At 41.0% G+C, this 27,309-nt stretch overlaps 1 protein-coding gene across 1 annotated transcript in view; it reads left to right on the top strand.

The window, feature by feature from the left end:
* Positions 1-521: 521 nt before the first annotated feature.
* The window catches only part of LOC129706223 (importin-8-like), a 74,334-nt gene continuing 47,546 nt past the window's right edge, over positions 522-27,309 (top strand). The window contains exons 1-5 of the mRNA XM_055650321.1: positions 522-837; positions 17,668-17,749; positions 19,766-19,922; positions 25,772-25,930; positions 26,653-26,809. Coding sequence (XP_055506296.1) covers positions 754-837; positions 17,668-17,749; positions 19,766-19,922; positions 25,772-25,930; positions 26,653-26,809 — 639 coding nt within the window. The 5' untranslated portion in view covers positions 522-753. The remainder of the gene's footprint in view (positions 838-17,667; positions 17,750-19,765; positions 19,923-25,771; positions 25,931-26,652; positions 26,810-27,309) is intronic.

The following is a 27,309-nucleotide window of genomic DNA, read 5'->3' as shown; positions in this document are numbered from 1 at the left end:
TCAATTTTCATACTCTTTTCATACAATTTTCATGTCTGAAGAAGGGTTTCGGCCTGAAACGTTGCGTATTTCCTTCGCTCCATAGATGCTGCTGCACCCGCTGAGTTTCTCCAGCTTTTTTGTATACCTTCAATTTTCATACTGTTGAGTTGTAAGCTGCCCAAGCAAAATATGAGGTGCTGCTTCTCCCAATTTACGTTTGGCCTTACACTGACCAAATAAATAGGGGACCATTTCCCCCCAAAATACAACTGGAAGTACCAACTATGGATGGGATGAGGGACTTTCCAACTCCTCGTGTGGGTTATGTGCACTGGTGAGGTGGCTGCGCTATTTCCAACTCAACCTGTCAGTCGGTTCCCCGCTGTTTTTGCCCCGCAATGACGTAATCACACCATCACTCCCGTCTGCCCCGCAATGACGTCACAGCCCAACCCGCTTTCGCCCCGCAACACGTCACTGCGGTCCACGCCGCATTTGCCCCGCAACTACGTCACAGCGGCCCGACGGAGAGGGAGGGAGGGGGCAAGATGGCTGCGCGTTGCCGGGGCGACCGGAGCCGGAGTCCGCTGGAGGACGCGGTCCGATGCGCGAGCTTGTGTTTCGCGCCACCTTTTGAGTGACGCAGAGTGACGAGCGATTGCGGAGGGAGGAGGGAAAAAAGCGCAAAAAAAAAACCACAACACCGAGTGCCCGCGCGGGGCAGGCACAGGCACAGGCACAGGGGGCGGGAGGGGGAGGAGGCCGCACAAAATGGATCCCAACCGGATCATACAGGCGCTGAAAGGCACCATCGACCCCAACCTCAGGATCGCGGCGGAGACCGAGCTCAATCAGGTGAGGCGAGGGCGGCATCTCCTCTGCATTCGGGTTACCGGCCGGGGCTTGCTGGTTGGCTCCGCTCCGCGCCCGTGGTCGAGGCCTGGTCTGAGCTTTGGCCGCGGGTTGTGGGGAAAGCGGGTCACCGGGCCGCAGGGGGAGAGCTCCTGAAATTTAGGTTGCTCCTGAAAACCGGCGACCTTGAAGGTTTCAAGCAAACGCGTTGCATGCCGACAAACCAGAGTGGACGTTCCGTGCACGGATATAACACTACACTATACAGGAGAGCATGCAAAATAACCTCCATTTATATAGGAAATGAACTACATATGTTGATTATACATAGAAGATCGACACAGAAAAGCTGGAGTAACACAGCAGGACAGGCAGCGTCTCTGGAGAGAAGGAATCTGTGACGTTTCGGGTCGAGACCCTTCTCTCCAGAGATGCTGCCTGTCCTGCGCAGTTAGTGAAGCATTTTGTGTCTTATCTACATTTATGTGGCCTCAGTGATTTTCCAGCCAATATAAAGTGCTGGCTCACCGATGTGAGTGACTGGTGGGCACCAGGTGTTTTTATTTCCTATCCAGTCGCACTGATTTTATATTTGACAATTCAACGTTGAGAGTCCTGTTGCTTCGAGCCGCCGAGAAGCATTAGGAAAATGCATAACAGCCGAAGGTTTTCCTCTGTAATTTATTAATTGTATTAATGCAGGGACTCTTCTTAATGTGTGCGAACAGCCAAACGACCTGTTCTGTTATTTTCCCTTTCTAGGATGTTTATATGGTTGTTAACATGAACTGTAAATAATTAAATGGCAAATAAATGACCCATATTTTGTTATTAGTTGTTTCTACTATTAAAGTGCAAGTGTCCTGCAACGTTACTGTCACTTAAAAAGGAAAGTGTTGGAGATACTTGAGTCAGGCTGTTCTCTGGTGAGACGCACATTTAACTCTTCAGGATCTATCGCTGGAACTTTCTGGTTAGAAACGAATGGTATTTTAAAACTGCAGAGAAGGGGGAGGGATAGTGAAAACAAAGGGGACATATGTGATAGGATGGAGATCAAGAGAAACGAAATGATGCAAATAATGACGCTACTGAAGGATTGTTAACTTTGGCTGATTTGTTTGATGTCAATAGAAGCAGATGGTTGGGAACATAGGAGCGCGGAAAAAAAAGTTATGCTAGTGCAGTGAGATACAAAATTCGAAGGGTGGTGGAAATCTAGAATAATGAAGGATGCTGAAAATCTGCAGAAAGTCAGGTAGCATCTACAAAGAGGAAAATAGTTCATTTTACAGGTTGATGCCATTTTGTTAGAGGAGCATTTCTGATATGAACTAGAACTGCTAGAAGTAAGTTAAACAACAGAAATTTGCTGGTGCAGGAAATCTGAAATTAAAACATAGAAATACTCAGCAGATCAGATAACATGTGGAAGAGAAGTTTATGTTTTGGATCAACGACCTTTCATTAGAACCTACATCTAGAGGTTAAAGTAAATATGATACCTCATGATACATCAATTATTTACGGTTAAAGCAAACAATTTGCTTTAAATTTCTCTTTCTACGTCAACACTTCCCATTCTAATACCATTTATATAGTACACTGCCTTTTTGTGTTTCTAGTTGAAATGAATAAGTTAGCATTTATCAATGTTATAACATGTATGAATTTATTCTCCATCTGCTCAATCTGTCAGTCGCTGTGAAACCACTTTGTATCCTCTTCACAAGTTACAACCCGCCCCGCTAAGTATCATTGGCAGGTTTTAAACTACTACACTCTGTTTCCTCATCCAAACCATCATGATATATGATGAATAGCTGACTTTCAAGCTCTGATTCCTGTCAACCGTGGCTGCACGATACTCTGCAAAAGACCCATTTATTCCTACCTGTCAACCAATTTTGAACCGTGCCATTATTTCATCCCCAATAACGTGTGCATTAATTTTACACCATAACATTTTATGTGCTCTTTATCAAATTAAAAGGTATATCACATCCACTGCTATGTTTTACCTATTCCACCAATTACCTCTAGGATCTCCATTCAAACATGATTTTCCTTCCAGAAATCCACTAATTTTGTCTAACCTGGGTTTGTACTTTATAACTGAATGATTATCTCATCCTTTTTAAATAACCCCATCGCATTTTCCCAATTACCGATGTTAGACTAATCGGTCTGTAGTTTCCTTTTCTCTCTCTTCTTTTGAACATTTGCCACCTTCCAATCTGTGGAACCTAATCCACAATCTATAGAATTCTGTAAAATGATAACTGGTGCATCTGTTATTTAACCAGCAACACCTTTGCTGGGATGCAAATTATGAGGCTCCAGGGATTCATTGATTTATAATAATTTCTCCAGAACTATTTTGCCGGTACTAATTTCCTTTAGTAGGAAGATAAGCTGTTGTTTCTTGAGCTAACTTTGCCTTCATTGTAACAGTGTAAAATGTCAGAGAAAGCATGGTCAGATTGGAAGTAGTGTGAATAATTAAAAAAACATGCAACTGAAGCTCAGGGTTAACCTTGCAGGTTAAACAACGTTAGGCACAGGGAATTGCAGATGCTGGTTTCAAAAAAAGACATAAAGGCTGCAGTAATTCAGTGGATCAGGCAGTATCAGTGGAGAACATGGACTGGACAAAGATGTTTTGTGAAGAGGTACTTTTGGTTTCATCAGTGTTCATCACTGTGCCATGAGCACTGATTGTAATGGAAGAAGTGTAAGTGAACAATTGCTTTACTGGAAGGATCTTCTTGATGGTGATAAGGGAGAAGAAGATGTCTAAATGTTGTGTTTCCTGCAATTGATTGGAAGGTGAAAAGGAGACAAGAAGTTGGAACTGATTGAAGAGTTAATGACAAAGTTGCAGAGGGAACGATCACTTCTGAATGTCATAACAGGAGAGAATGGGAAGATTGGTCTGGTGGTGGCATTGACATGAAGGTGGTGCAAATTATGAAGGATGATCTGTTGAATGAAGGCTTGTGAAACAATAATTATCAACAGTAATCTCATCCTTATTCCGACTAATAGGAGAGAGGATGAGAATAGAAGTACGGAAAATGATACTGGTGCCGTTAAGAGCCTGTCCACTTTGATGGGAAATCTAGAATTAATGGAAACATCCCAGAATCATTTGTATGGAAAGTCAATATCAGCTCTTTAGCAGAAGCGTCCACATTGTGGGGCTGGAAACTGGAAGTATCCTGAGCTAATTCTGCTACCACCATCATCTATTGCAACAAGTGATGGCTTCCACTGATCTTCGCCAGAAGCTTGCGTCCTTTTCAGGACGGACCCAATGACAATGAAGCCAACATTTGTAACAAGATGGACAAAAAAAATAAGTACTCATAAACCAGCTGGAGTAACTAGGTAACTGGAATGTGGTCCTGTAGAAACCAGTCAAGATATTTGTATTCATGAAGGAACTGCAGATGCTGGAAGATCGAAGATCAGACTGAAGAAGGGTTTCGGCCCGAAACGTCGCCTATTTCCTTCGCTCCATAGATGCTGCTGCACCCGCTGAGTTTCTCCAGCATTTTTGTGTACCCAAGATATTTGTAGGTGCCTATGGTCCAGTAATGGATGTTGGCCACTAACCTACTTGCTGAGATGATTCAAGGGAAGGGAAGAGTCATAGTTGCACCAGATGGAAGTGAGAGCAAGTGGAAATCAGCAGCAATGGTGACAACATTTTTTACTTCTCAATGAGAGTTGGATGTAGGAGCGATACAGTCATTAGATTACTGGAATAAGGCTGAGACGCATAGCCTGAATTGGTCTGATGGATGTATTCACAAAGAAACTGGCATTGTTCGTCATATGATGGTTCTCATAGGAGAAGTGAGCATATATGTGAGAATATTCAGGCTGGCAAAAGAAGAATGCAGTGGAGATGGTTGTGCCTTTGTTCAAGGAAGAACTGAAAGTTCCTCAGTAAGTTTGTGGTATGCGCTGGAAGAGTTGAGGAATTGTTTACCTATGGTGAAACAAATACCAATCATGCAGGTTTGGTGTCAACATTGAAGTTGATCTTTGCTGAACAGAGTTCTGTAAGTCCAGAGTGGTATAGGTTAGAGTGAGAAATTGCAGTTGAAAAGTAGATGTGGAGTGTCAGAGGGGTGGTGGATTAGAAATTCAGCAGAAGGGGACAGGGCCCATAGTTTGGTTGAAGAAATAGGCATGAAGGTGAATGCAGCAGAAAAAGAGCTCAACAGTATATCGGGATCTGAATTCATTGAGATGGGTGTGGTAGGATCAAAGGAGTAAAACCTGAAGAAATAATGAAAGCATAGCAAGGGATATGACAGTAGGGAGAGATGGGGTTAGAGAATAGCGAGGGGGAAGAAAGATCTGGAGGAGTGTTAGAATGTAAGGTTGTTGAAGTTTGCAATTTGCGATGCCTGAAAGATGGGGGGGGGGGGAGGTATTTTTGTAAAATTGCCAAATGTAGCAAGCGATGAAATGTATAGCAGAACTGGGCAGCTTTGCGGTAGAGCGACAGTTCTAATGTGGACCAGGAGGTCAGGACCATGCATGTTCCACTTAATGGCATTAAACATGAAGTGATGGATAGAAAGACAAAGGACAAAGGACATTTATTGTCACATAAATCATTTCTGGTGTAGTGAAATTTGAGTTGCCATTTGCAGCACACCAATAAAAGTAAGACACCGCATTAAAAAAGAATTGAACATAAAAACATCCCCCCACAATGGTTCCCACTGTGAGGGAAGGCACAAAGTCCAGTCCTCTTCCCCTTGTTCACTCATGGTTGGGCGTATTGAGGCCTCCGCAGTCGCCGCAACGGCGGCCCGATGTTCATGCCATCTCGCCGGATGATGGGACTTCGGCGTCCGGAGAACACTCTTCAGCGGTTTGGAGCGTCTGGAATGGCCGCTTGCTGCCAGAGACCGCGGCTCCCGAAGTCCACAGGCCGCGCTGGTCGCAGATCCAACACTGGCGATCTCGGCGAGAGATCCCAGGCTCCGCGATGTTTAAAAGTCAGCGCCGCCGCGGCCGGAAGCTCCGCGATGTTGAGAGCCGGCGGACTCAGCACTCCGGAGCCGACTGCATGGCAACCCAGGCAAGGCATCGCCCGCTCCTTGATGGCGCCCCAGCGCTTCGCCGAAGCCGAAGTTCTGGGCGGTCCCGGCAAGAAACGCCGCTCTAGTCCCGGTGGTAGACCGCGAGGAAGGGGCGAAGATACGGACCGGAGAAAAGCCACATCTCCGACAAGGTAGGGACTGAGAAAAATAATTCCCCAACCCCCACATAAAAAAGATTAGACCTCCAAATGAACTTATAACATACTAAAAAATAAAAGAAAAGGGTGAAAGGACGGACAGCTGCAGGCTGAGAACGGTGTATTGCAAAACAATGAACATCTTGATCATACCTGTAACCCTGGTGGTCCACAATGTGAAGGAATCCATCTGAAAATTAGTCAGTCAATCCTTCTTTTCCTTTACTCTTTTTTTGTTCCACTACTTTTGTTCTATTCAAATCTCAGTTGTTAGCAGAACCAATTGCTTCAATTTTTCACCAAGGTCCCAGCTGTTTTGTTTCCTTTGGTACATACTTCCAACAGGTTATAGGGGGATAAATGTTTGATCAGAAGATTGCTTGGGAAAAAACATCCAGCAGAACACACTTTAAATTGTCAACATTCCAATAAATGTTGCATTATTATCACAGTGTGGTTTATTGAAATCGATATTGATCACCTTTTTATTGCATTTAGAACACTTCACTATATTGTATCGCCATAAGAACTGAGAAATTGGAAGATAAATTTGCAAGTATCGACTGGTATTAATTTTGCAAAAATCTTGGAAGTTTGTGACAAATTAGCAATTTCATAAATAACAATGCTGTAAAATCACATGATAATTTGAAGCGAAATAGAAAAATAACATCCTCGTAATAAACCTCTGCATTCGAATTACGGGATTTATACCACAAAACTGAATACATTTGATTAATGCTATTTAAGGATGGCAATTAATGCCATAAACCACTGTTCCAACATAGAATGCAAATTAAACACCTAGTAAGAGAATAGAATAAGCCGTGGAATCACTTTCAAATTTCTTCAAAAGGTAATTTCTGAATATAGTTTATGACTTAAGATTTTTGATTTGGTCAATAATTCATGAATGTAACCAGTTCTAAATATAGAAATTGGCACATACTTTTTAAAAATGTATTCACTTACAATATTTTCATCTTTTCTTTGTCTCTTTTAGTAATCCACTTTCTTTCTTGATTTTTTCTAAATGTATTTATGTAATTATCTGACATATTGAAAAATCTCAGAAATCTTATTGCAAGGATATTAGCCAGGAAAAAATGTTAGCACCAACACATATTAAATAACATCAGTCTAAATGATTATGGTTTGGTTAGATACGTTTACAGAGGGAACGCCAAAGCTTATACTTGGCTGCTGAAATCTGAGACGCGCAAGACTAATAATGGAGAACCATGGAGATCAAGAAGACTTGCAGGGCTGGGAAAGGATGGTGAGGGTGGAGTACTTGTGTTTTTTTAAATACCGTGAATACCAAGGATAGGTTTTTAAAATTGATATAGTTGTGGCATTTGATCCAAGTAGGTCAACATACACAAGAATTGTGAGCAAGTTTAGATACGCTCAGCAGAGCTTTGGATGAACATGCCATTGATGGGCAGAAGATGGCATGTTCTGTTGCACCAGGCCATGTCTTATGAACGTGATTGAGATTTTTGAGGAGGTGACAATATGATCGATGTGGGTAAGGAAGTGGATGTTGTCTACATGGATTTTAGTAAAGCATTTGATAACTACTCTCATGGTAAGCTGATCCAGAAGATTAAAATGTATGGGATCCATGATGAATGATAATTTAGATTCAGAATTGTCATAATCATAGAAAACAGAAGGAAGGATGCTATTCTGACTGGAGGTCTGTGGGGAAGGATTGTGGAGTCCCAAGTCCACAGCTCATTGAAAGTAGCAACACAAGTAGAGTGGGAAAGAAGGGGTATGGTATGCTTGCATTCATGGATGTGATATCGAGTATAAGAGTCAGGATGTCATGTTGAAGTTTTGGTGGACTGCATTTGGAGTAGTGTATGCAGTTCTAGTTGCCCTATTATAGGAATAATGTGGAGGTTTTGGAGAGGGAACAGAAGACGCTTGCCAGAATGGTGCCTGGATTATAAAGTATTAGGTATCAGGATGGACAAATGGATTGTTTTTCTGGAGCCTCAGAGGGTAGAACTAATGGAAGTATATAAAATTATGAGAGGCATAGATTTGGTAGACAGACAGAAGATTTTTCCCAACGTGCAAAGCTCAAAAACTAGAGGGCATAGCTTTAATTTGAGAGGGACAAAGTTTAATGTTTAAAATGAATGCATTGGAGAGGCCTAAATTCATCAACACTGCATTTCAGCATGGTATATATTCAAATAGTCATTATGTTGCCACTTCGTCTTACTTGCCCCCAGAGTCTGTTTCATTACTAAACTCACTGTGTATACTCTAAATCGCAAACTAACAAAAGCTGGAGCAGGCTGGCGTCAGTGAGATTTGCATGGTAGATTGTGCGATTCATAGATAAGTTACAATAATTGGAAAATATAGGCCATTAAAAAGGTAAGCGGCAAGGACTAGCAAATCCAAATCAAAGGTACTGCAAATGCAGCATGAAAAGATCAATGCTTTTGTGGATCCTTTAATCAAATCCATGACTTCATCTGAAAAACCTGTTAGTCTTCTGCCTTTATGTGATTTGGCATCTTTATTCCATTCATCCCATGTTGCTTCTGTTCACTGGTTCATCTGCAGTGGTGATGCAGACGGAGCCTGCCCCTCTCTCTTCCAGCACACACACACACGCACGCACGCACGCACGCACACACACGTTTGTGCTAAATTTACTACGGTTTATATTTTAACATTACGGTTTGTAAATTAAAATCAGATCTATCAAAAGTACAAACATTCTTTCCACCTCATTGGTAATAACTTGTGGGGCTGTTAAAATCCTGTTTATTTTTGACAGATGCTTTATTCCGACCTAACAGGATTTGATTGACTGGGTTGGAGGTAATGTAATTGCTGCCAAGATACAAGAAGTTATCTTCAACTGTATATCTTTTGAGTACCACAATTTATTTAATATTGTTAATGTCAGCTAATGACACATCTGGTGGCTTTTCAAGCACCAGTATTTTTAGTATTATTATTTTTTAATTGATTAGGATAACTACAGTGTCACCATGAACTCTTGATTAATAGGGTTCAATGGCACTTAGTTCAATATCCCATTATAATTAAAATTACAGCAGTTAAAGAATCTGTAATCTCAGTGAACATTTTTTTATTTCATAGTATTAATCATGTGCCAAAGATATTAAAGCTTTCACCTTTTTAAGGCAGTCAGTAAGGCCCTAAATTTAGTTCGTTTATTTTAATTTTGTTGATTTCAGAAGAGCTGCTGGCATCATTGGGTTAAAACCTATGGACTATGGAGAAGAAAAGTAGCCCCATTTCCTGCTCTTTATTATTGTGCATGTATACCAGTAGAAGGTGCTGTATGTATCAGTATTGGCTGGAAGCAGAATGAGACTCGCAGTGATTTCAGTGTGGCTGTTGATACCATCAGAATCTGTACGTGAAGCAAGTTTACCAGCGAGATGCCAGTGGAACTTGCCAGCAAGAGTCAGCTGAAATCTGAAAATCCCAGTTTCTAGAGTACGTTTATCTCAATTTTCTACAGTGTGTTTTACAACAGAAGAGGAGGTATTTCATGAAGAAGGGTTTCGGCCCAAAACGTTGCCTTTTCCAGTCTGAAGAAGGGTTGCGGCCCAAAACGTTGCCTTTTCCAGTCTGAAGAAGGGTTTAGGCCCGAAAAGTTGCCCATTTCCTTCGCTCCATAGATGCTGCTGCACCCGCTGAGTTTCTCCAGCATTTTTGTGTACCTAGGAGTTATTTCATACTCCTCTCTAACAGAGCTGAATGCACCAGTAAAATCATAGTCCAAACAGAATATATTCTGACTGACCCAAGGATGTGTGTTATGTACAGATAGACTTTGTAATCTGAAAGTGCAGGAGTGATTTTAAAATAGTTTGCTTTATAGTAACAGAATATATTATAGTTTACACAGTTGCACTGTATTTATAGAGTTGTACAGCATGGAACCGTGCTATTTGGCCATGCTGACCAAGATGCCCCACTAGTTCCACAACGCCGTTTGGCCCATATCCCTTTAACTCTTTCCTACCCTTGTACCTATCTAAATGTCTTAAATGTTGTTATTGTATCTGCCTCAACTACCTCTTGGCAGCTTGTTCCATGTACCCACACCCACCTTTGTTTTTGCTGATGGTGAAATACTTTATAATATGTAATATTTTCATGCTAGGTTCTAAACTTGTCTCCCTTGGGTATTTGCTTGCATGGAGGAAGTGTAGTTGTGGTTGCTGATGTAGGAAAAAATGTTCTAACATAATGACTGAATTTTTTTTTTAAATTGCAGATGTTGAAAATCTTTAATAAAACAGGAAATGCTAGAAACACCGTACGATAGGCGCATGTATGAAAATAAATAAACTATTACTATGATTCTTTGATCTCGCCTATGTTTTTACATGTATTAGCTGGTAAAGAATGTTCTTCGTCATGGGTAGATTGTAGGAGAGTTATGCCAGTTGGTTGTGCTGTTCTACCTGAGGAAAGTATATTGCACAAATTTATCGAGTGAGCTTATTCTAATAAAATAACATGACAAAGTACAATACTGTGAGTTTAATGAAATCATAATAATATATAACTCTTATCCTGTCATAATAGTATATATACAAAATAGGCAAAATGTTTTGCACTAGTAGTCTGATAAATGCTTATTTCCCAACACAATATTGTCAAGTGCTGTAGCACTCTCTGAGAACAACCTCTTGGATTTCCTAATAACTTTAATTGTAAATTTATTATACTTGTGTTCGGAGAGATGAAATTCTCATGACTAAATTAAATTAATTGTTTATTTCGGGGGTTATGTCTAGTGGTTATTATAACTGGGAATATGAGGTGATGCAGACGTATATGGTGGATTAGTAATCCCCAGAGTCTTGGACTAGTGATCTGAAGTGCCAAATTCAGTCAAAGAAGTGCCAAATTGAGTCAAGAAACGGGCCCTTTGTCCCACTGAGTCCAGCAATCATTCTGTCAATTATTCTAATCTCATTTTATTCTCACCACATTTCCATCAATTCCCTGGAGATACTATGGTACAACTGTATACTAGGACAGTCTACAATGCCCAATTAACTTTGAGATGTAGGGTGACAATTGAGCACCTGGGAGAAACCTCATGTGGCCCAAGGGAGAACATGCAAAGTACACACAGACAGCATCAGATAGAACTGGGTTGCTGGAATTGTGAATGATAACTTCTATAGCTCGGTCACTGTAGTTGGTTCAGATTTCATTGTGGCACATAGAACAGGAGCTCGTGGAATGATATTGTTAACTAAATAAATTTAAAGAAACAAGTTAGTATCAATTAATAGTGAGTATGAAGTCCTTAGAGAAAATACAAAGTCATCCTTTTTGTCCCACTTGGGCGACCTAATCTGCAAGCTTAGATGAGTATCTTCGACCTTCAAACTCTCAGCATGGTCGACACGAGGTCCTATGAGGTCGCTGGAACTCTCCTTCATGCTCGAGGGAAGTTCCCGAATACTCGTGGCCTCAGCTAGCTCGCGGAAATTTTTTCAGCATGTTGAAACATTTTCCGCGATAAAATTTGGTCGCCATAGTTCTTTTTGACTTGTAGTGCGGTGGAGTGGGGTCACTACAAAGTTACAGGCAGTAGAGGGCAATCTCCTTCACTGACCGTGCATTTTGATTGGCTCATTGGAGTTTTCAGGACCAAAGAAAATCTACCGGTAGGTAAAATGCCCGCTAAACTTTATTAAACTTCTTAAAAGTGTCTCTCCTTCTCTCCTCTCTCCCTCTCTCCCCCCCCCTTCTCTCTCTCTCCCCCTTCTCTCCTCCCCCCCTTCTCTCCTCCCCCCCTTCTCTCCTCCCCCCCTTCTCTCCTCCCCCCCCTTCTCTCCTCCCCCCCTTCTCTCCTCCCCCCCCTTTCTCTCCTCCCCCCCTCTCTCTCCTCCCCCCTTCTCTCCTCCCCCCCTTCTCTCCTCCCCCCCTTCTCTCCTCCCCCCCCTCCTCCCTCCCTCCTCCCCCCCCCTCTCTCCTCCCCCCCTTCTCTCCTCCCCCCCTTCTCTCCTCCCCCCCCCCTCTCTCTCCTCCCCCCCTTCTCTCCTCCCCCCTCTCTCTCTCCCCCCCCTCTCCCTCTCCCCCCCCCCCCTCTCCCCCTCCCTCTCCCCCTCCCCCCCCCTCTCTCTCTCTCCCCCCCCCCCCCCCCCCCTCTCTCCCCCCCCCTCTCTCTCCCCCTCTCCCTCTCTCTCCCTCTCTCTCCTCCCCCCCTCTCTCTCCTCCCCCCTCTCTCCCCTCCCCCTCCCCTCCCCTGCACTTCTCCCCTCCCCCCCCCTCCCCCCCCCCTCCTCCCCCCCCCTCCACCCCCTCTCCCCCCCCCTCTCCTCCCCTCCCTCTCCCCCCCCCTTCCCCCCCCCCCCCCCCCTCCCCCCCCCCCTCTCCCCCCCCCCTCCCCCTCTCTCTCCCCCCCCTTCTCTCCCCCCCCCCGTTCTCTCCCCCCCCCCCCCCTCTCCCCTCTCTCTCTCTCTCTCTCTCTCTCTCTCTCTCTCTCTCTCTCCCCCCCCCCCTCTCCCCCCCCTCCTCCCCCCCCCCTTCTCTCCCCCCCCCTCTCCTCCCCCCCCTCTGTATCACTGGTTTATAGTTATATCTTAAGAACATCGCTGCTACTTTAACCACGAGTGCCCTTTGAAATTGACAAGCAATCACTTCTATTTGAAACGTGCATCTCTATATTAGATTAAACAATGTAACAGTCGTAATTTTAGTTTACAGTAACCAAAATAACAAAAATATTGCTATTATAAAAGTCCTTTATTTTTGAAAATCCTACCTGGAAAAATAACGAGTCTGAAACACTCTAGCCCCAATTCTCTTTCCTCCATTGACACAATGGTACTTATAATGAGATATTCTTCGGAAAGCAACTAACACTTGCAGCAGAACTACCTCTACTGCAGTCAGTGTTCACAATGTGGTCTGTATATTGGGGAAACCCAATGCAGATTTGGTAATGGAATGATTGCTTTGCCAAATTCCTCTGTTATGTTTGTCTGTTTAATTCTCCATTCCATTCCTATTCAAGTATCTGTCTTTTGCGCTGTTCTGAATAAACTTGAGGAACAGCATTTAATCTTCCAACAAGACAATTTAAAGTTCTCATGACTAAATACTGAATTTGACAATTTTGGATTTGGATCAGAACTGGCCATTTCTGAAGAGAGATCATTAATTTGTAATGTTAGCTTAATTTCTGAACCTTCACAGATGTTGAATTACTTTCTACATAGATTTTTTATGCTGCATTCTGTTTTATTTCCAGATTACCAGCATTGCAGTGTTATATATTTTGCTTTCCAGCACTTTCTTCACTTTCCTCTCCATCTTTTCAATTTATACTTCCTCCAGGCAGATCAGCTGTGATCAGCAAACCTTCACCACACTCTCATCTGGCCTCATTCAATCTCTCGTTGTCCATCCTTTCATAGATATTCCCTTTGCTGCTTCCACCACCCCTCCCCCCATTTTCTAATTTAAAATGTGCCATTTTGAAACATCTCTCTGTTTAATTCTCCATTCCATTCCTATTCAAGTATCTGTCTTTTGCGCTGTTCTGAATAAACTTGAGGAACAGCATTTAATCTTCCAACAAGACAATTTAAAGTTCTCATGACTAAATACTGAATTTGACAATTTTGGATTTGGATCAGAACTGGCCATTTCTGAAGAGAGATCATTAATTTGTAATGTTAGCTTAATTTCTGAACCTTCACAGATGTTGAATTACTTTCTACATAGATTTTTTATGCTGCATTCTGTTTTATTTCCAGATTACCAGCATTGCAGTGTTATATATTTTGCTTTCCAGCACTTTCTTCACTTTCCTCTCCATCTTTTCAATTTATACTTCCTCCAGGCAGATCAGCTGTGATCAGCAAACCTTCACCACACTCTCATCTGGCCTCATTCAATCTCTCGTTGTCCATCCTTTCATAGATATTCCCTTTGCTGCTTCCACCACCCCTCCCCCATTTTCTAATTTAAAATGTGCCATTTTGAAACATCTCTCTGTTCTGAAGAAAAGTCATGAACCAAAAACATTAATTCTTTCTCTCTCCAGAAAGAAGATAAATTCCTGGTTTGTTGAACAAAATGTTCTGTTCTTTGATGAATTCCAACAGAATTTGACATTTCTACTTGTCAATCACAACACTGCCACATTCCAGGGCTTGCTAGATATTAGTAACCTTTTTGGTTTAGGGAAGGAAAAATTACAAAATGAAATATTCACTCAAAATGAATTAAATCAAAGGACTTAGCGGTAGATCTACCTTCTTACAGCGCCAGAATCCTGGATTTGATCCTGAATATGGGTGCTGTCTCCCCCCGTGACCTGAGTGTGTTTTCTCTGAGATCTTCAGTTTCCTCCCACACTCCAAAGATGTACAGGTTTATAGGTTAATTGGCTTGGTGTAAATGTAAAATTGTTCCTTGTGTGTGTTAGGGTAGTGTTAAATGTACAGAGATCGCTGGTCGGCGAGGACTCGGTGGGCCGAAGGGTCTTTTTCTGTGCTGTATCTCTCAACTAAATGAAAAATTAATGTTGAGTTCCATAGAGCTAAGGTTTTTTGGAAAGGGTACTTTGAATGAAACAAGTGCAGGATGAACAATCGGGAGATCATCATAAGATGATTTTTCCTTTTTCGCTTTTGGGGGAGCCATGAATGATGCTGGCTTCTGTTAACCCTGCCCTTCACAGGTGTCCTTGAACAGTTAAGTAATGATACCTTAGTGAGGTGCTTTCAGACATTATTTGTACTGTTTGAAATGGATTCTGCAATTGATTGGGAATTTATATATTTCTTCATAGATGGATTATTGCCCAGTGGCAGTGATAATAAGCACATTATGTGAGGAACGGCACGGTAGTAGCTGCATTGCCACAAGAAGTGCAGCCATGAATTCATTTCATGATTAATTTCAGCATTTGTTGAATTCCAGGGTGATTTGTCATACACTTCGAAAAGTCCTTGATTATACTTGATAATAGTTCTGTTCAAAACAGCAGTTTCCTGATCAACATGCAGATGGAGCATATCAACATGGAGTAATGTTAGCAGTGAGTTTGCTAACTGCGTCTGTTTGAGTTAAGACAATCATCTGGATGTCAAATGAAGAAGGGACTATTACCAGGCTTCTGCAATTGATTTGACATTGAGAATATTTATACTGAGTTACTTTATCTCCTTTTGACTTTCACATGAGTAGTTTAGTTACCAAGAAAAGCCTAAAAGTATTTACTTTCAGTTAGAATACTGCTGCTGATGAAGCCTAATGGGCCTGTCGCACTTGGGCGATTTTTCAGGCGACTTTCAAGCGGGGGACTGGGCAAGCGGAGGGAGCGCTGTCTCTGAATGAAATTCACACGGTGCAAAGCCAATGTGATACAGACACACACTGTGATGAACAGGAAGGTTGGCGCTGTAATTAAGACAGTGAAAACACAGTGTAAGGGAAGGGTCACATAAGTCCTTTTAAGAGAGGTGGGAGAAGGGGGAGACGGGGTGGGGAGAAGGAGTGGAGACAACTTTTAAGAAGCCAGAGATATAAGGCTGAGAAGTTCGGCGGATATTAACATTACCGGTCGGTTATCCTTTGTCCTGTAGTTTTTTTCCTCCCAATGAGCCAATGAAATTCACCAGTCAGCACCGGCGAGAACCTACGACAACCTTCGATCTCCTGGCAACCCACTACCACTGCACCTACGGCATGAGAATTCTTACTACTCTTCATGGCGGCTTCATTCTGGTTGCCGCTAATTTTTCAACATGTTGAAAAATGCGCGGCGACTAATGAGGCCGCGACGAGTTCCCAGAATGCGGGAACTCCTCAGGACCAGAAAGGGGACTACCCGACAACCACCCGCGAACATGTGGAGAGCACATAGTCTCCTGCAGTCGCCTAAAAAGTTGCCTTAGTGGGACAGGTCCATAAGTCGTCGAAATTATTTGAAATCGATTGAATAAAATGCATAAAGCACAAGTTTAAAGCCTACAAATTACCATTTTTGTCTCTTTTGTATCTCGTGTTGGGTGATTTCTCTTCTGCACTTAAAAATTGACCACCCTGCACAATTTGTTTCCAAGTCTATGAAGTATTTCAGATTTTGCAAAATGTCATTCTATCGTGAATTGTTTATTGCACAGTGGGCAAGTCTGTCTACCATTCTTGTCAGCTCCTCGAGTCTGTGTTGTTATGTCAACCAATTTCAGGGAATAGAATCCTTGTTGGTGGAATCTAAATTTGTAATTTAATTCTTCGAATCCAGGTGTCATACTGCAAACTCATGACGCATTTGTGTCAAGGCCAGTGTCTGTTCTAAGGTATGGTGCCCAGACCTGCTTGCGTGATTAAACCAGGGCTCTGTATAGCTGCGGCATACATTCTGCCTCTTTGCATTCTGGTCCTCCAGATGTACAAAAGATCAGCATTGCATTCCGATTTTCTGACCATGTCTATGACATTTTTACCCAGAGAGTTGTGAATCTGTGAAATTCTCTGCCACAGAAAGCTATGGAGGCCAATTCACTGGATACTTTCAAGAGAGAGTTAGATATAGCTCTTTGGGCTAACGGAATCAAGGGATATGGGGAAAAAGCAGGAACAGGGTACTGATTTTGGAAGATCAGCCATGATCATCTTGAATGGCGGTGCTGGCTCAAAGGACTGAATGGCTTACTCCAGCACCTATTTTCTCTGTTTCTATTTTAATGATCTACATATATGAGTTCATCACTTTTTTCAGAGCTCTGTATGACATTTAATTTGAAAATATTCTGCTCCTTTCTTTCTAGGTTCAATGTGTGATACCCTCCCTATTGCTTCACTGAATTCCATTTGGCACAGCATTGTCATATTGTTAATATCTTGTAATTTTATGCTTTCACTCCTTCTGATATCAGCGTTCATACTCTTTGTGTCCTTAGATCACTTTGGATGATGGCCTTCTATCTCATTGCCCTAATTGTTAAAGTACAGGTTGATTTATTTAGGGGCTAATATGGATCCATGCAGGACGTCAAGAGTAATTTTATACCCTATTGAAATACTTAGACTCTCCTCTGTTTCAGTCACTTGCTTGTCTCAACGATAATTTGCCTTGCATTGCATTGCAAATTCAATTTTGACTGATTATCTGTTACAATGGACTTTAATTAGTTGTCATGTGAATTCAATTGCTCTTTGCCTCCATCTGAAACCAAACATTCTTAGTGACCAGGCATAGTTAATGGAACTTGCTATTGAATTTTGTCAGTAGTCATTTGCCCTTCAATATTTACCATATTTGATCTGTATCCAGCTGTAATTTGGTTTATTTAATATTTTGGCTATTGTACTGGTGTTTCATGGCTTCACAGATTACTCCAATCTTAAATGGTAAAAAGCACTTGAATTATGATTGCCTTGGGAGTTAACTAACTGTTCTGAATTAGAATGCATACATTTTGTTTTGAAAAGCCTGTTTTTGATTCCAGTAATGTCTGATTTACATAGTGCCTGTTTTTGGCGAAATGTGGTAAATTTGACTCTGCTTTTTTTTTTTGCAGTCGTACAAGATCATAAACTTTGCTCCCACGTTGCTTCAGATCATTGTGTCTGATCAGGTTGAATTTCCAGTTAGACAAGCCGGTAAGTTTAGGCTGCCTTTTCCAAAGATAACAGAAGAACCTATTAATAAGTAATAATAGTAAGCCATTTGGCCCTTCAAGTTTGCTCTGCCATTCATGCAGATTATAGTTGACAATTCTATCTCGGTTCCATTTTCTTGCTCTGCATCCTTATCCTTTGATTCCCTTATTGTCCAGAAATCTATTGATCTTGATGTCAAAGCAACTCAGTGACGGAGCCCACATAGCCCAACAGTGAATCCCAAAGATTCACCACCCTGTCAATGAAAACAATTCTCCTCAGTCCTAAAGGGGCATCTGTGAACTATGGGTCCAAAATTCATAGCCAGGGGAAGCACCCCTGGCAGATTAAGCTGTAATTTTGTAAGAAAGAGCATTGCCTAGAAAATGCGTTGAAGGAGATTGGGGATGCAATTGCAGAAGTTGGTAAAAGGCTTAATGTCATTTTTATATGAGATATTGAGATGTTTGAAAGAGATAAAATGTGATTTTAGTTGCACTGCTAATCTCTTCCCTGTTACAGAACTGATGGCAGGCATATGATAACATGATCTGACCGATGGAGGTGACTGAGTGTATTTAGTGCCTCAGTGTTGGGCATGATAGCCTGGAAAAGATCTCTGGCAGAGTCATACAGCAAAGAAACAAGCCCTTTGGCCTACCATGTCCATGTTGACTTTTCTGCCCATTGACTCCTATCCCATTAACCCACATTAAGACAATATCCTTTTATGCCCTGCCCATTTAATTGTCTGAATGAGTGCCTCTTAAAAGCAGCAATTGTGTCTTGTCAACCATCTCTTCCGGCAGTGTGTTCCAGATAGCAATCACTCACTCTGTGTGAAGGGGAAAAAACTCACTCATCAGATTCTCTTTAAAACTCCATTCTCACGTGAATGCCCTCTTGTTTTTGATACCGCTTCCAGGGGGGAAAAATACTTTTTTATGTACCCCATCATATTCTTATGTACGTCTCTCAGATCACCCATTGGGCTCTTTTGCTCCAGGGAAAACAAGCCCAGCCTATGTAATCTCTGCTCGTAACACAATTCTTGCCATCCAGGCAGCATCCTGGTGAATCTCAATTGTACTCTCTCCATAAGAGATGCATCCTACAACGTACCAGAACTGCTCACAACACTCCCAAGTGTGGCCTGACCCGTATTTTGTAAAGTTGCAACATAATGTCCCAACTCTTATATTCTGTCCCCTGGCCCATGAAGGCAAACATTCTATGATGTTGGCTTGCTTGGGTATTTGAACAATTTTGCAGAGGCACTATTGATGTTATCTCCCTGGTTTTTCAAGGAGTTTTCTGTAGGTAATCTAGGTGGTGGTGGGGTAATCATTAGTGCCTAACAGACCGTGAGTTTTGTGTCATAATTTTCAAACACCTATTAAAACGCCCTTAAAAGCTTTGCTTACTCACTGAAAGAGTAGCGTGGTTGATGTCTTCTTTGCTGAGAAGCAACCATTAATGTCAGAAAGCACAACATTTTCAACTGGAGCTATCTTCTAAATGCCATTTCAGTATTTCCCATTACTTATTTGCTTTTCAATTACTTGTAAAATAAAATTACAATTTGTGTGGCAGTAGCTAAGTATGTTATGAAAATGGTCACGAGCAGACATCCTGACATTGCTCCATTCCCACCAATTGGAGACAGTAATCTCAAAAGACCATCTGACATTGGGTAACTTATTTCAGGCCATGCAAATGGATCATTTTGTTCCCACTTTAGCATCAAACCATATGAATCAGATGCAAAGGTTATAGCTGGCACTAACACATAAGTTAATCGCCGACGGGGAGATGGGAGAAATTGATCAATTAAAATATGTAATCATTCTGTGTTAGAATGTTGTAAAATACTTTGGAATTTGAATTCTTATAATACTTGAAGCAATTTTGATTTTCATTTGCGTTTGATTGCAATTGAATGCACTGACAAAATATTGTGGTGGTAGATTCATTCTTTAAATTGAATTTCTGATTTTCCTTTAAATTAATGTTTAGCTGCTATCTACATGAAGAATATGGTGACACAGTACTGGCCGGATCGTGAAGCTCCTCCTGGGGAAGCAATGTTACCTTTCAACATACATGAAAATGATCGGCAGAATATTCGTGACAACATTGTGGAGGGGATCATTCATTCACCTGACCTAATCAGGTATGGGGCTCAAAATAGAAATAGCAAACATTGAAATTCATTATTTATTAGTATGAAAGGCCAAGCTACATGTTAACAATACAATATCCATTATCAATGATTGGGCTATATATGACGACTGGGGAGATGTGAGGTAAATGCAGTGGATGACATGAATATGAACATGCAGAGCACTGATGTGGCCTCTCAGGCAACACACAATATGGATTTTCGGCAAAGGGGCAAAGCAGATTAAAAAAATGTTCTCAAGAGAAGAATTAGAGAGAGGGAGATAGAAGACATTTCATATAGTGACTGCATATGGATAGCAATGCTTACTAGATTTTTGTCCAGTTCTTTTGGATGTGTGCATTAATGAATTGGCTTATGAGCTGGAAGGAATGGCAATCAAATTTGCAGGAATACTGAAATAAAGGACACGATGTATAATTGAAGTGACACATTGCAGTTCTTAAAAGAAAGCCATTGTTCTTTGAAATGAAATTTGATGATTGAGAAGAGCCAGTTCACAAGACATTGAAAACAAATCCTCAAGCCTTTCAAATGCTAACAGAATACTATGCTTCATGGCATTTCATACTGAATTAAAGTTGAGAAGTGTTGTTAAATTTATATAAATCCTTGGTAAAACAACACTTGGTATATACTGTTCAGCGTATTGGACACCATACTAAATGAAGAATATTTAGTCCGTATGAAAAAGTAGAAGAAAAGGCCATTTGGTTCACCAAGTTTGTCCTGTATAATTATAAAATTTGCAGCACTACAGGAGTTCACATTTCTTTCAATTTCTTGGGGGAGTGGCAGAATATCAATTAAATGCTGACTAATTAGGGAATCTTAAATTTGGAAAATTCCTCTAATCAATCCCATTTAAACCTGATTTTCATCACGTTACGTCTTACACATTTTGATCACCAACTGGAGTTTTGTTTTCTATTGAAGGTATACTGTATTTCAGCTGTTGGTGCATGAGCCATCAGTTTTATTACGGGGGTACTAATCTCTAAAAATAATAATCTGACGTTCAACCCAGTTCTGCCTCAATGTTATATGAATGTTCGACTCTTGATTTTACTAAGCTAATCCAATTGAAGTAATCTGATTTTTAGTAATCTAAATGTCCATTTAAGGCTGCAAAATCCAGTTCCTTCATAACATTTCTTCCTTGGTTAGTTCCACGAGAAAAGCTGCAGGCCCCGATGGCATCTTGGGGCGAGTACTCAAGTCCTCTGCTACGCAGCTAGCTCCAGTGCTCACTACATTATTCAACCTCTCCCTGGACAAGTCCGTGGTACCTGCCTGCTTCAAAAAATCCATCATTGTACCGGTACCACACAATGCCTCCCCAGCCTGTCAGAATGACTACCGTCCGGTGGCCCTTACCTCGGTAGTCATGAAATGCTTTGAGCGGCTGGTGAAGAAACACATCTGCGCCTTCCTCCCTCGGAACATGGACCTGTTGCAGTTGGCATACCGTCCGGACAGATCCACGGACGATGCGGTCTCCCAGGTCTTGCACACCGCCTTCTCCCATCTGGACAGCCAGAAGGGGGGCTATTCATAGATGAGGATGCTGTTCATAGACTACAGTTCAGCCTTCAACACGATAGTCCCCACCAGACTGGCCGGGAAGCTAATGGAATTGGGGCTCAACACCTCCCTGTGTGCCTGGGTCCTGGACTTTCTCACCGCCAGGCCCCAGGTAGTCAAGATGGGAGGGAATACATCAAAGTCCCTCACCCTGAGCACAAGATCGCCCCAGGGTTGCGTCCTCAGCCCCCTATTGTACTCCCTGTACACACATGACTGTGTGGCTAGGTTCAGCTCCAACTCAATAATTAAGTTTGCTGATGACACTGTGGTGGTGGGCCTGATCTCAGACAACGACGAGAAGGCCTACCGGGAGGAGGTGGCTGGTCTAGCACTCTGGTGCCAGGATAACAGCCTCCTCTTGAACATCAAAAAAACGAAGGAGCTGATCATGGACTTTAGGAGGGCACATCATCCGAGGACGTACATTTCATTGAGGATAAATGGGGATCCTGTGGATAGGGTGAACTGTTTTAAATATCTGGGAGTCCACATCTCCGAGGATATGACATGGGCATCACATGCCTCAGCACTCGTGAGTAAGGCAAGGCAGCGCCTTTACCACCTCAGGGAATTGAGGAAATTCAGAGTGTCTCCGAGGATCCTCCAGTGCTTCTACGCAGCGGCAGTGGAAAGCATCTTGTCCGGGAACATTACCATCTGGTTTGGGAATTGCTCTGCCAAGGACAAGAAGGCTCTGCAAAGAGTAGTGCGTTCGGCCGAAGCACTATGGAAACTTCACTTACCCCCCTGCAGGAACTATACATCAGGAGGTGCAACTCCAGAGCCAACAATATCATGAGAGACCCCTTCCACCCATGCAACGGACTGTTCCAGCTGCTACGGTCAGGCAAACGCCTCCGTTGCCATCGGTGAGAACGGAGAGGTTGAGAAGGAGTTTCTTCCCAGAGGCCATTCGGACTGTAAATGCCTATCTCACCAGGGACTAACTCTGCTGAACGTTTTTCATTCCATTATTTATTATGTAAAAGAATGTGTGTGTTATGATTGTGTTTATAGTTTGTTTGGTTGTTTGTCTTTTGCACAAAAGTCCGCGAGCATTGCCACTTTCATTTCACTGCACATCTCGTATGTGTATGTGACAAATAAACTTGACTTGACTTGACTTCATTCCTTCCTCAGTTTGTTCATTCTGATTCACTATGATTCTACCTAATATGGCGAAATAGGTAGAATCATTTTAAAAACCAGGACAAGGAAGAGTGGAGTGATTTGACAATTTAAAATTGTAAAGAAATGGGTCAGAAAAGAATGATGATTTATAGTGAGTGAGGATGTATGCAATGCGGTGACTAAATTGTAGATTGAATCTAAAATATTTAGAACATAGAGATACCGAAGGAGTGAATTCTACACTCTTGCCACCCTCCCTCGGTTAGAATTAATGAATGTAATAGAAGTTTATTAAAGGTTATTAGACAAGAGGAATCACTCGAGAAAATCTGAATAAAGGAATACATGATTTTAAATCATGATTCATTGTCATGTGAAGGATTAAAAAAAAAAATGTCAGGTTGACCCAAATGGCTTGTTTTCATATTTCTTTGTGGAGAGATTCTTCTTTAGTCTTGAAAAAACTATGACACTTATTAGAGGTCTGGTTCATGTTGATACTTTTTCCATATGCAAGTCATTCTCATTTAGTTTTCTGCCCTCAACCTTTACAATAGCAAGCAATAGTTATGGGCAATCAAAGTCACACAAAACAACCCAACATTTGTTATCCAGGTGGACCATGGTAATTACATTCCTTTTTATTTCTTGTGTGAGACATCTTTCTTTGTTGATGCTGCTTGGAATGGAAATGAGCTATCAAAACAGCAATTAAGTTGTTAAACTATTCTGGTGTTCTATTGTGCACTGCATATTTTTTTTTCTATGTAGCTAGATCAAGAAAATGTACATGCCAAAAAAATATTGGTAATTAAAAGTAGTCACAGCAGGGAATTAGGTAATTTGACTCATAACTGGAGCAATCCAGTTAGTCCAATTGTCTCCTTCCAAAACCCTACACATTCCCTCCTTTTGGATATTTATCCAGCTCCCTTTTAAATACTAGTCATTGATATGCAGTTTTTGGCACAGTTTTTCTTGCTCCAATTGTACAGCCTGATGGTACAGCACATAAAGCAGAGAAGCAAGTATAATTCCTCTTTAACTGTCCCATTGATCCATTTGATCTGGTCTTGCCCCATCATAGACATTTCCTTCATCCTATTAAGTCCCTGATGACGACAAATTAAAATGACCTTATTTAATCATTTTCCTAGTTCTGATCAGAAATTCAAACTATGCTTCTCTTTTTATGATGTTGCCTAACCTGATGAGTGTCTCCAACATTTTCTGCTGTAATTTATTTTGTAGCAGTCATCCTCTGTGCACTTTGTGTTGCTGTGCATCTTTTTTTATCTGACCTGGGATTGTAACGTCCTGCATACATGTTTTACTTTATTGTATGTTAATTTCTTCAATTCTCAGGAGGCAGACTAAGCAATGCAATGTGAGATGAGGCCAAATAGTTACCAATACAGTGGTTACTCACTCAATTCAATTGATATAATCTACCTGTACATTGAAGCATAATATGAAGGTATGCCAAAATGGCCAATGTTAGTTGATTATCATACTTTGTTTGATTTAAGTGGTTTCCAGATTTCTAGTATTTCAGACTTCTTCAATTCCGTATTACATTTCTAATTTTGAATTTAAAATATTAGTCTGTCGTTCTAGTCCAACTGTTTTAAAGAATCTTCTCCCTTTTTCTTTCATCTCAGACTGATAAGAATAATAATTTTCCCCCACTCAACCCCCTTCCCTGAATTAGTTTGAAGAATTGAGGTGAATTATTTGGACAAACTAAACTGCTAGAAAATGATACTCTCTAAAGTACTTTTTAAAGAAGTCTTCACTTGCACACTTAAGACATTCCACACCCCACTCCCCAATTAATCTGAGTTGCAAAATTTCTCATATTTTGGTATGGAAATAAACACTTCCTTAATTATAGGTTTAAAAGAAGCCAATTTTACTAGACATTAAACAACAAATAAGTTGGCTTGAAATTTTTTTTTTCTTTCAGCTCCAAAAGATTACCATTCCTTTAAGCCAACTTTATTTATGAATCTGCTCCCTAATGACCTTATACTTCTCATCGAATTCCAGTGAGTAACTCACAGCAAAGGTATTTGGGTGTCCTCATGCATATATCATTGAAAGCTCGAAAGACCAATGAAATATTTCCCTGAAAATTATAAAATGAAAAGTTGTCATAGGGGAGTTTGTAGCAGAGGGACAGAAAGCCTTAAGAGTTTTGAATTTAAGAGGTTGAATAGTAATCAAAAGGTAAATAAGGCAGCTACATGCAGATTCTCATGTCTATAAATGTAATTAATACATCAAATTGGAATGTAATAGAATAGATATGGTCAAAATGTTCCTCGGGAACAAATGAACAAAATTAGAGCAAACTAGGAGTGGAATTCGGAAGCATTCTTCACACAAAGGGTTCTGTTAACCATGAACTCTGCCCCTCTGGCTGCTCGCCAACATTGTTCACAACGAGGTAAATAAGGATGTGGAATTGATGTTAAAATTAATAAAATAAAGTTTTATACTACACTAGCACAAATGAAATCTGTAAAATCTTGAGCAGAATCTCAAAAATTACAAAAATAAATCACCACTTATATTAGACACCTAGCTAGTGGAGACAAAATCTTTCATTAATGAGGTTGTTAAATGTTTGAAGGAATGGAGCTGTTGCTTTCTGAATTAATAAAGACAATGGCTGACCCTTTTTGTGTCTTTCTGTGAAAGTTGATGAGCTAGTCCCATGCAGCACAGCAACTGCAAACTTGCAATTATCTGAACTTCCCATGGCTCCAGCGTTAATATGAGTCAATGGTAAAAGAAAACAATCTCTTCTGATAATTTCAAATCTTTCTCTGGCCCCTGTCTTCACCATTTATCCCACGTCCTCCAACAGTACCACGAGGAAGCATTAAGAATAGAAAAAGGTTCAATACCCAGCACGAACATCTTGGCCCTCACTGAACTGAGAATTAAAATGCTCCATTCGAGCAGTGTGGAGATTTTTGTCCTGCATTCTGTTGCTGTCTAGTTTTCACTTGGATGTGTGGTGCTTCCTTGAATACTTTTAAGTATTCAATGGTGCACAGTTAGAAAATTTCTACGCAGAAGATTGACTTACTTGCATGTAAATATCTTGTATAAAGGTCTCAGCTGGCTGTGTGTCTTCGTGCGATAATTAAATACGACTTCCCTGGACGTTGGACGGCAGTGGTAGACAAAATTGGCTTTTTCCTGCAATCTCCAAATAACGCAAGTTGGCTCGGCAGCCTGATGTGTCTATACCAGTTGGTCAGGACCTATGAGTGAGTATTCATGATGTGTGTGCTTTTGTCAGCATGCTGACTGAATCTTTGTAAATGTAACTAAAAATAAAGGTGGGCCTAAATGAATGAGCAGGCATGGAGGCTGCTGTGGTAGAATCTTTAATGCAAAATCACATTTTTTTTAAAAAGCAATGTTAAAGTCTAGAATATAGACAATCGAGCTATTTATTTTGTATGTAATAGTTCGATTTGCAGAACAATATTATTTGAAATTTAGCTTTTAATACCATGTACAGCAACAAATTCAAACATTGAAACTATAGGCTTAATAAAGTTTTGTTGTTTCTCCCTGACGTAATGTTAGCTGCAAATCTCGTGCAGCAGGATCTTGCAACATTTTCCTCGAAAAAAAGTGGACTTCCCGTGGCATTGCTGATGACAAACTGTATAAACTATATATGACACAATAATTGAAAAAAGTAATACCCTGAGATTTGAACAGAGGCAAAAGCAGGCTGTATAATAAATTCAACGTGAATTATGAGGGGTTTGGAGATGATTGATATTACCCAGCTGACAAAGCAATTGAGCATCGGCACATCATTCACTATTTTCACATTACTCGCCCTACTGACAATGGACTGTATTTTTTCTCTCTGTATCTTGCACATTTGAGAATAGGCGTAGTAAGTTGTTTCTTCTTTTAATTCTACTGTCTGTGTACTTGATGCTGAATCACAAATTTCAATGTAATTTTTCAGGTTCAAGAAGGCAGAGGAGCGAGATCCTTTGATAGCAGCGATGCAAATATTTTTACCACGAATTCAGCAGAAAATATTTCAACTTTTGCCTGACTCGAGCCAACTTTCAGTGCTGATACAGAAACAGATCCTAAAAATCTTCTATGCACTTGTTCAGGTATGAACACATCCAGGATAGTAAAGCTAATATTTGTAAATCACTAAGATGATTCTTATGTATCTTCACTTAATCAGGTTGTTTATGTATGTTGGTCTGATTTAAAGGTTGGGAAATGGATTGTTGGTAATTTAGTAACATTATTGCTCAACTAGAAGGTCAGGAAGCAAACCCTATCATGACGGTTTCCTAACTTGAATTTCTCTGAAAGTAAACTACTGACGTTAGTAGAAGTAACCCCAACTTATGATTACCTTATTGATCCGGGAAGAAAAATAGACTAGACTAAGACACCGATCTGTGACTCTCTAAATGCCCTTTGAACTGATCTGGTAAACTACTTAATCGCATTGAAATGTTAAGAATCAGTCTGTGAATTCAACAAATTTTGTCAATTGGGATAACATACCAGCAAAAGGGAAAAATATAAATTATGTTTCAAATGAATTGACATTTCATGGAAGAACATTGACTTTCTACTTTGCCGATAATCTGCACAT

Source organism: Leucoraja erinacea, chromosome 19, assembly GCF_028641065.1.
Source record: "Leucoraja erinacea ecotype New England chromosome 19, Leri_hhj_1, whole genome shotgun sequence".
Taxonomy (NCBI): domain Eukaryota; kingdom Metazoa; phylum Chordata; class Chondrichthyes; order Rajiformes; family Rajidae; genus Leucoraja; species Leucoraja erinaceus.
This window is presented reverse-complemented; position numbering and strand designations above follow the sequence as displayed.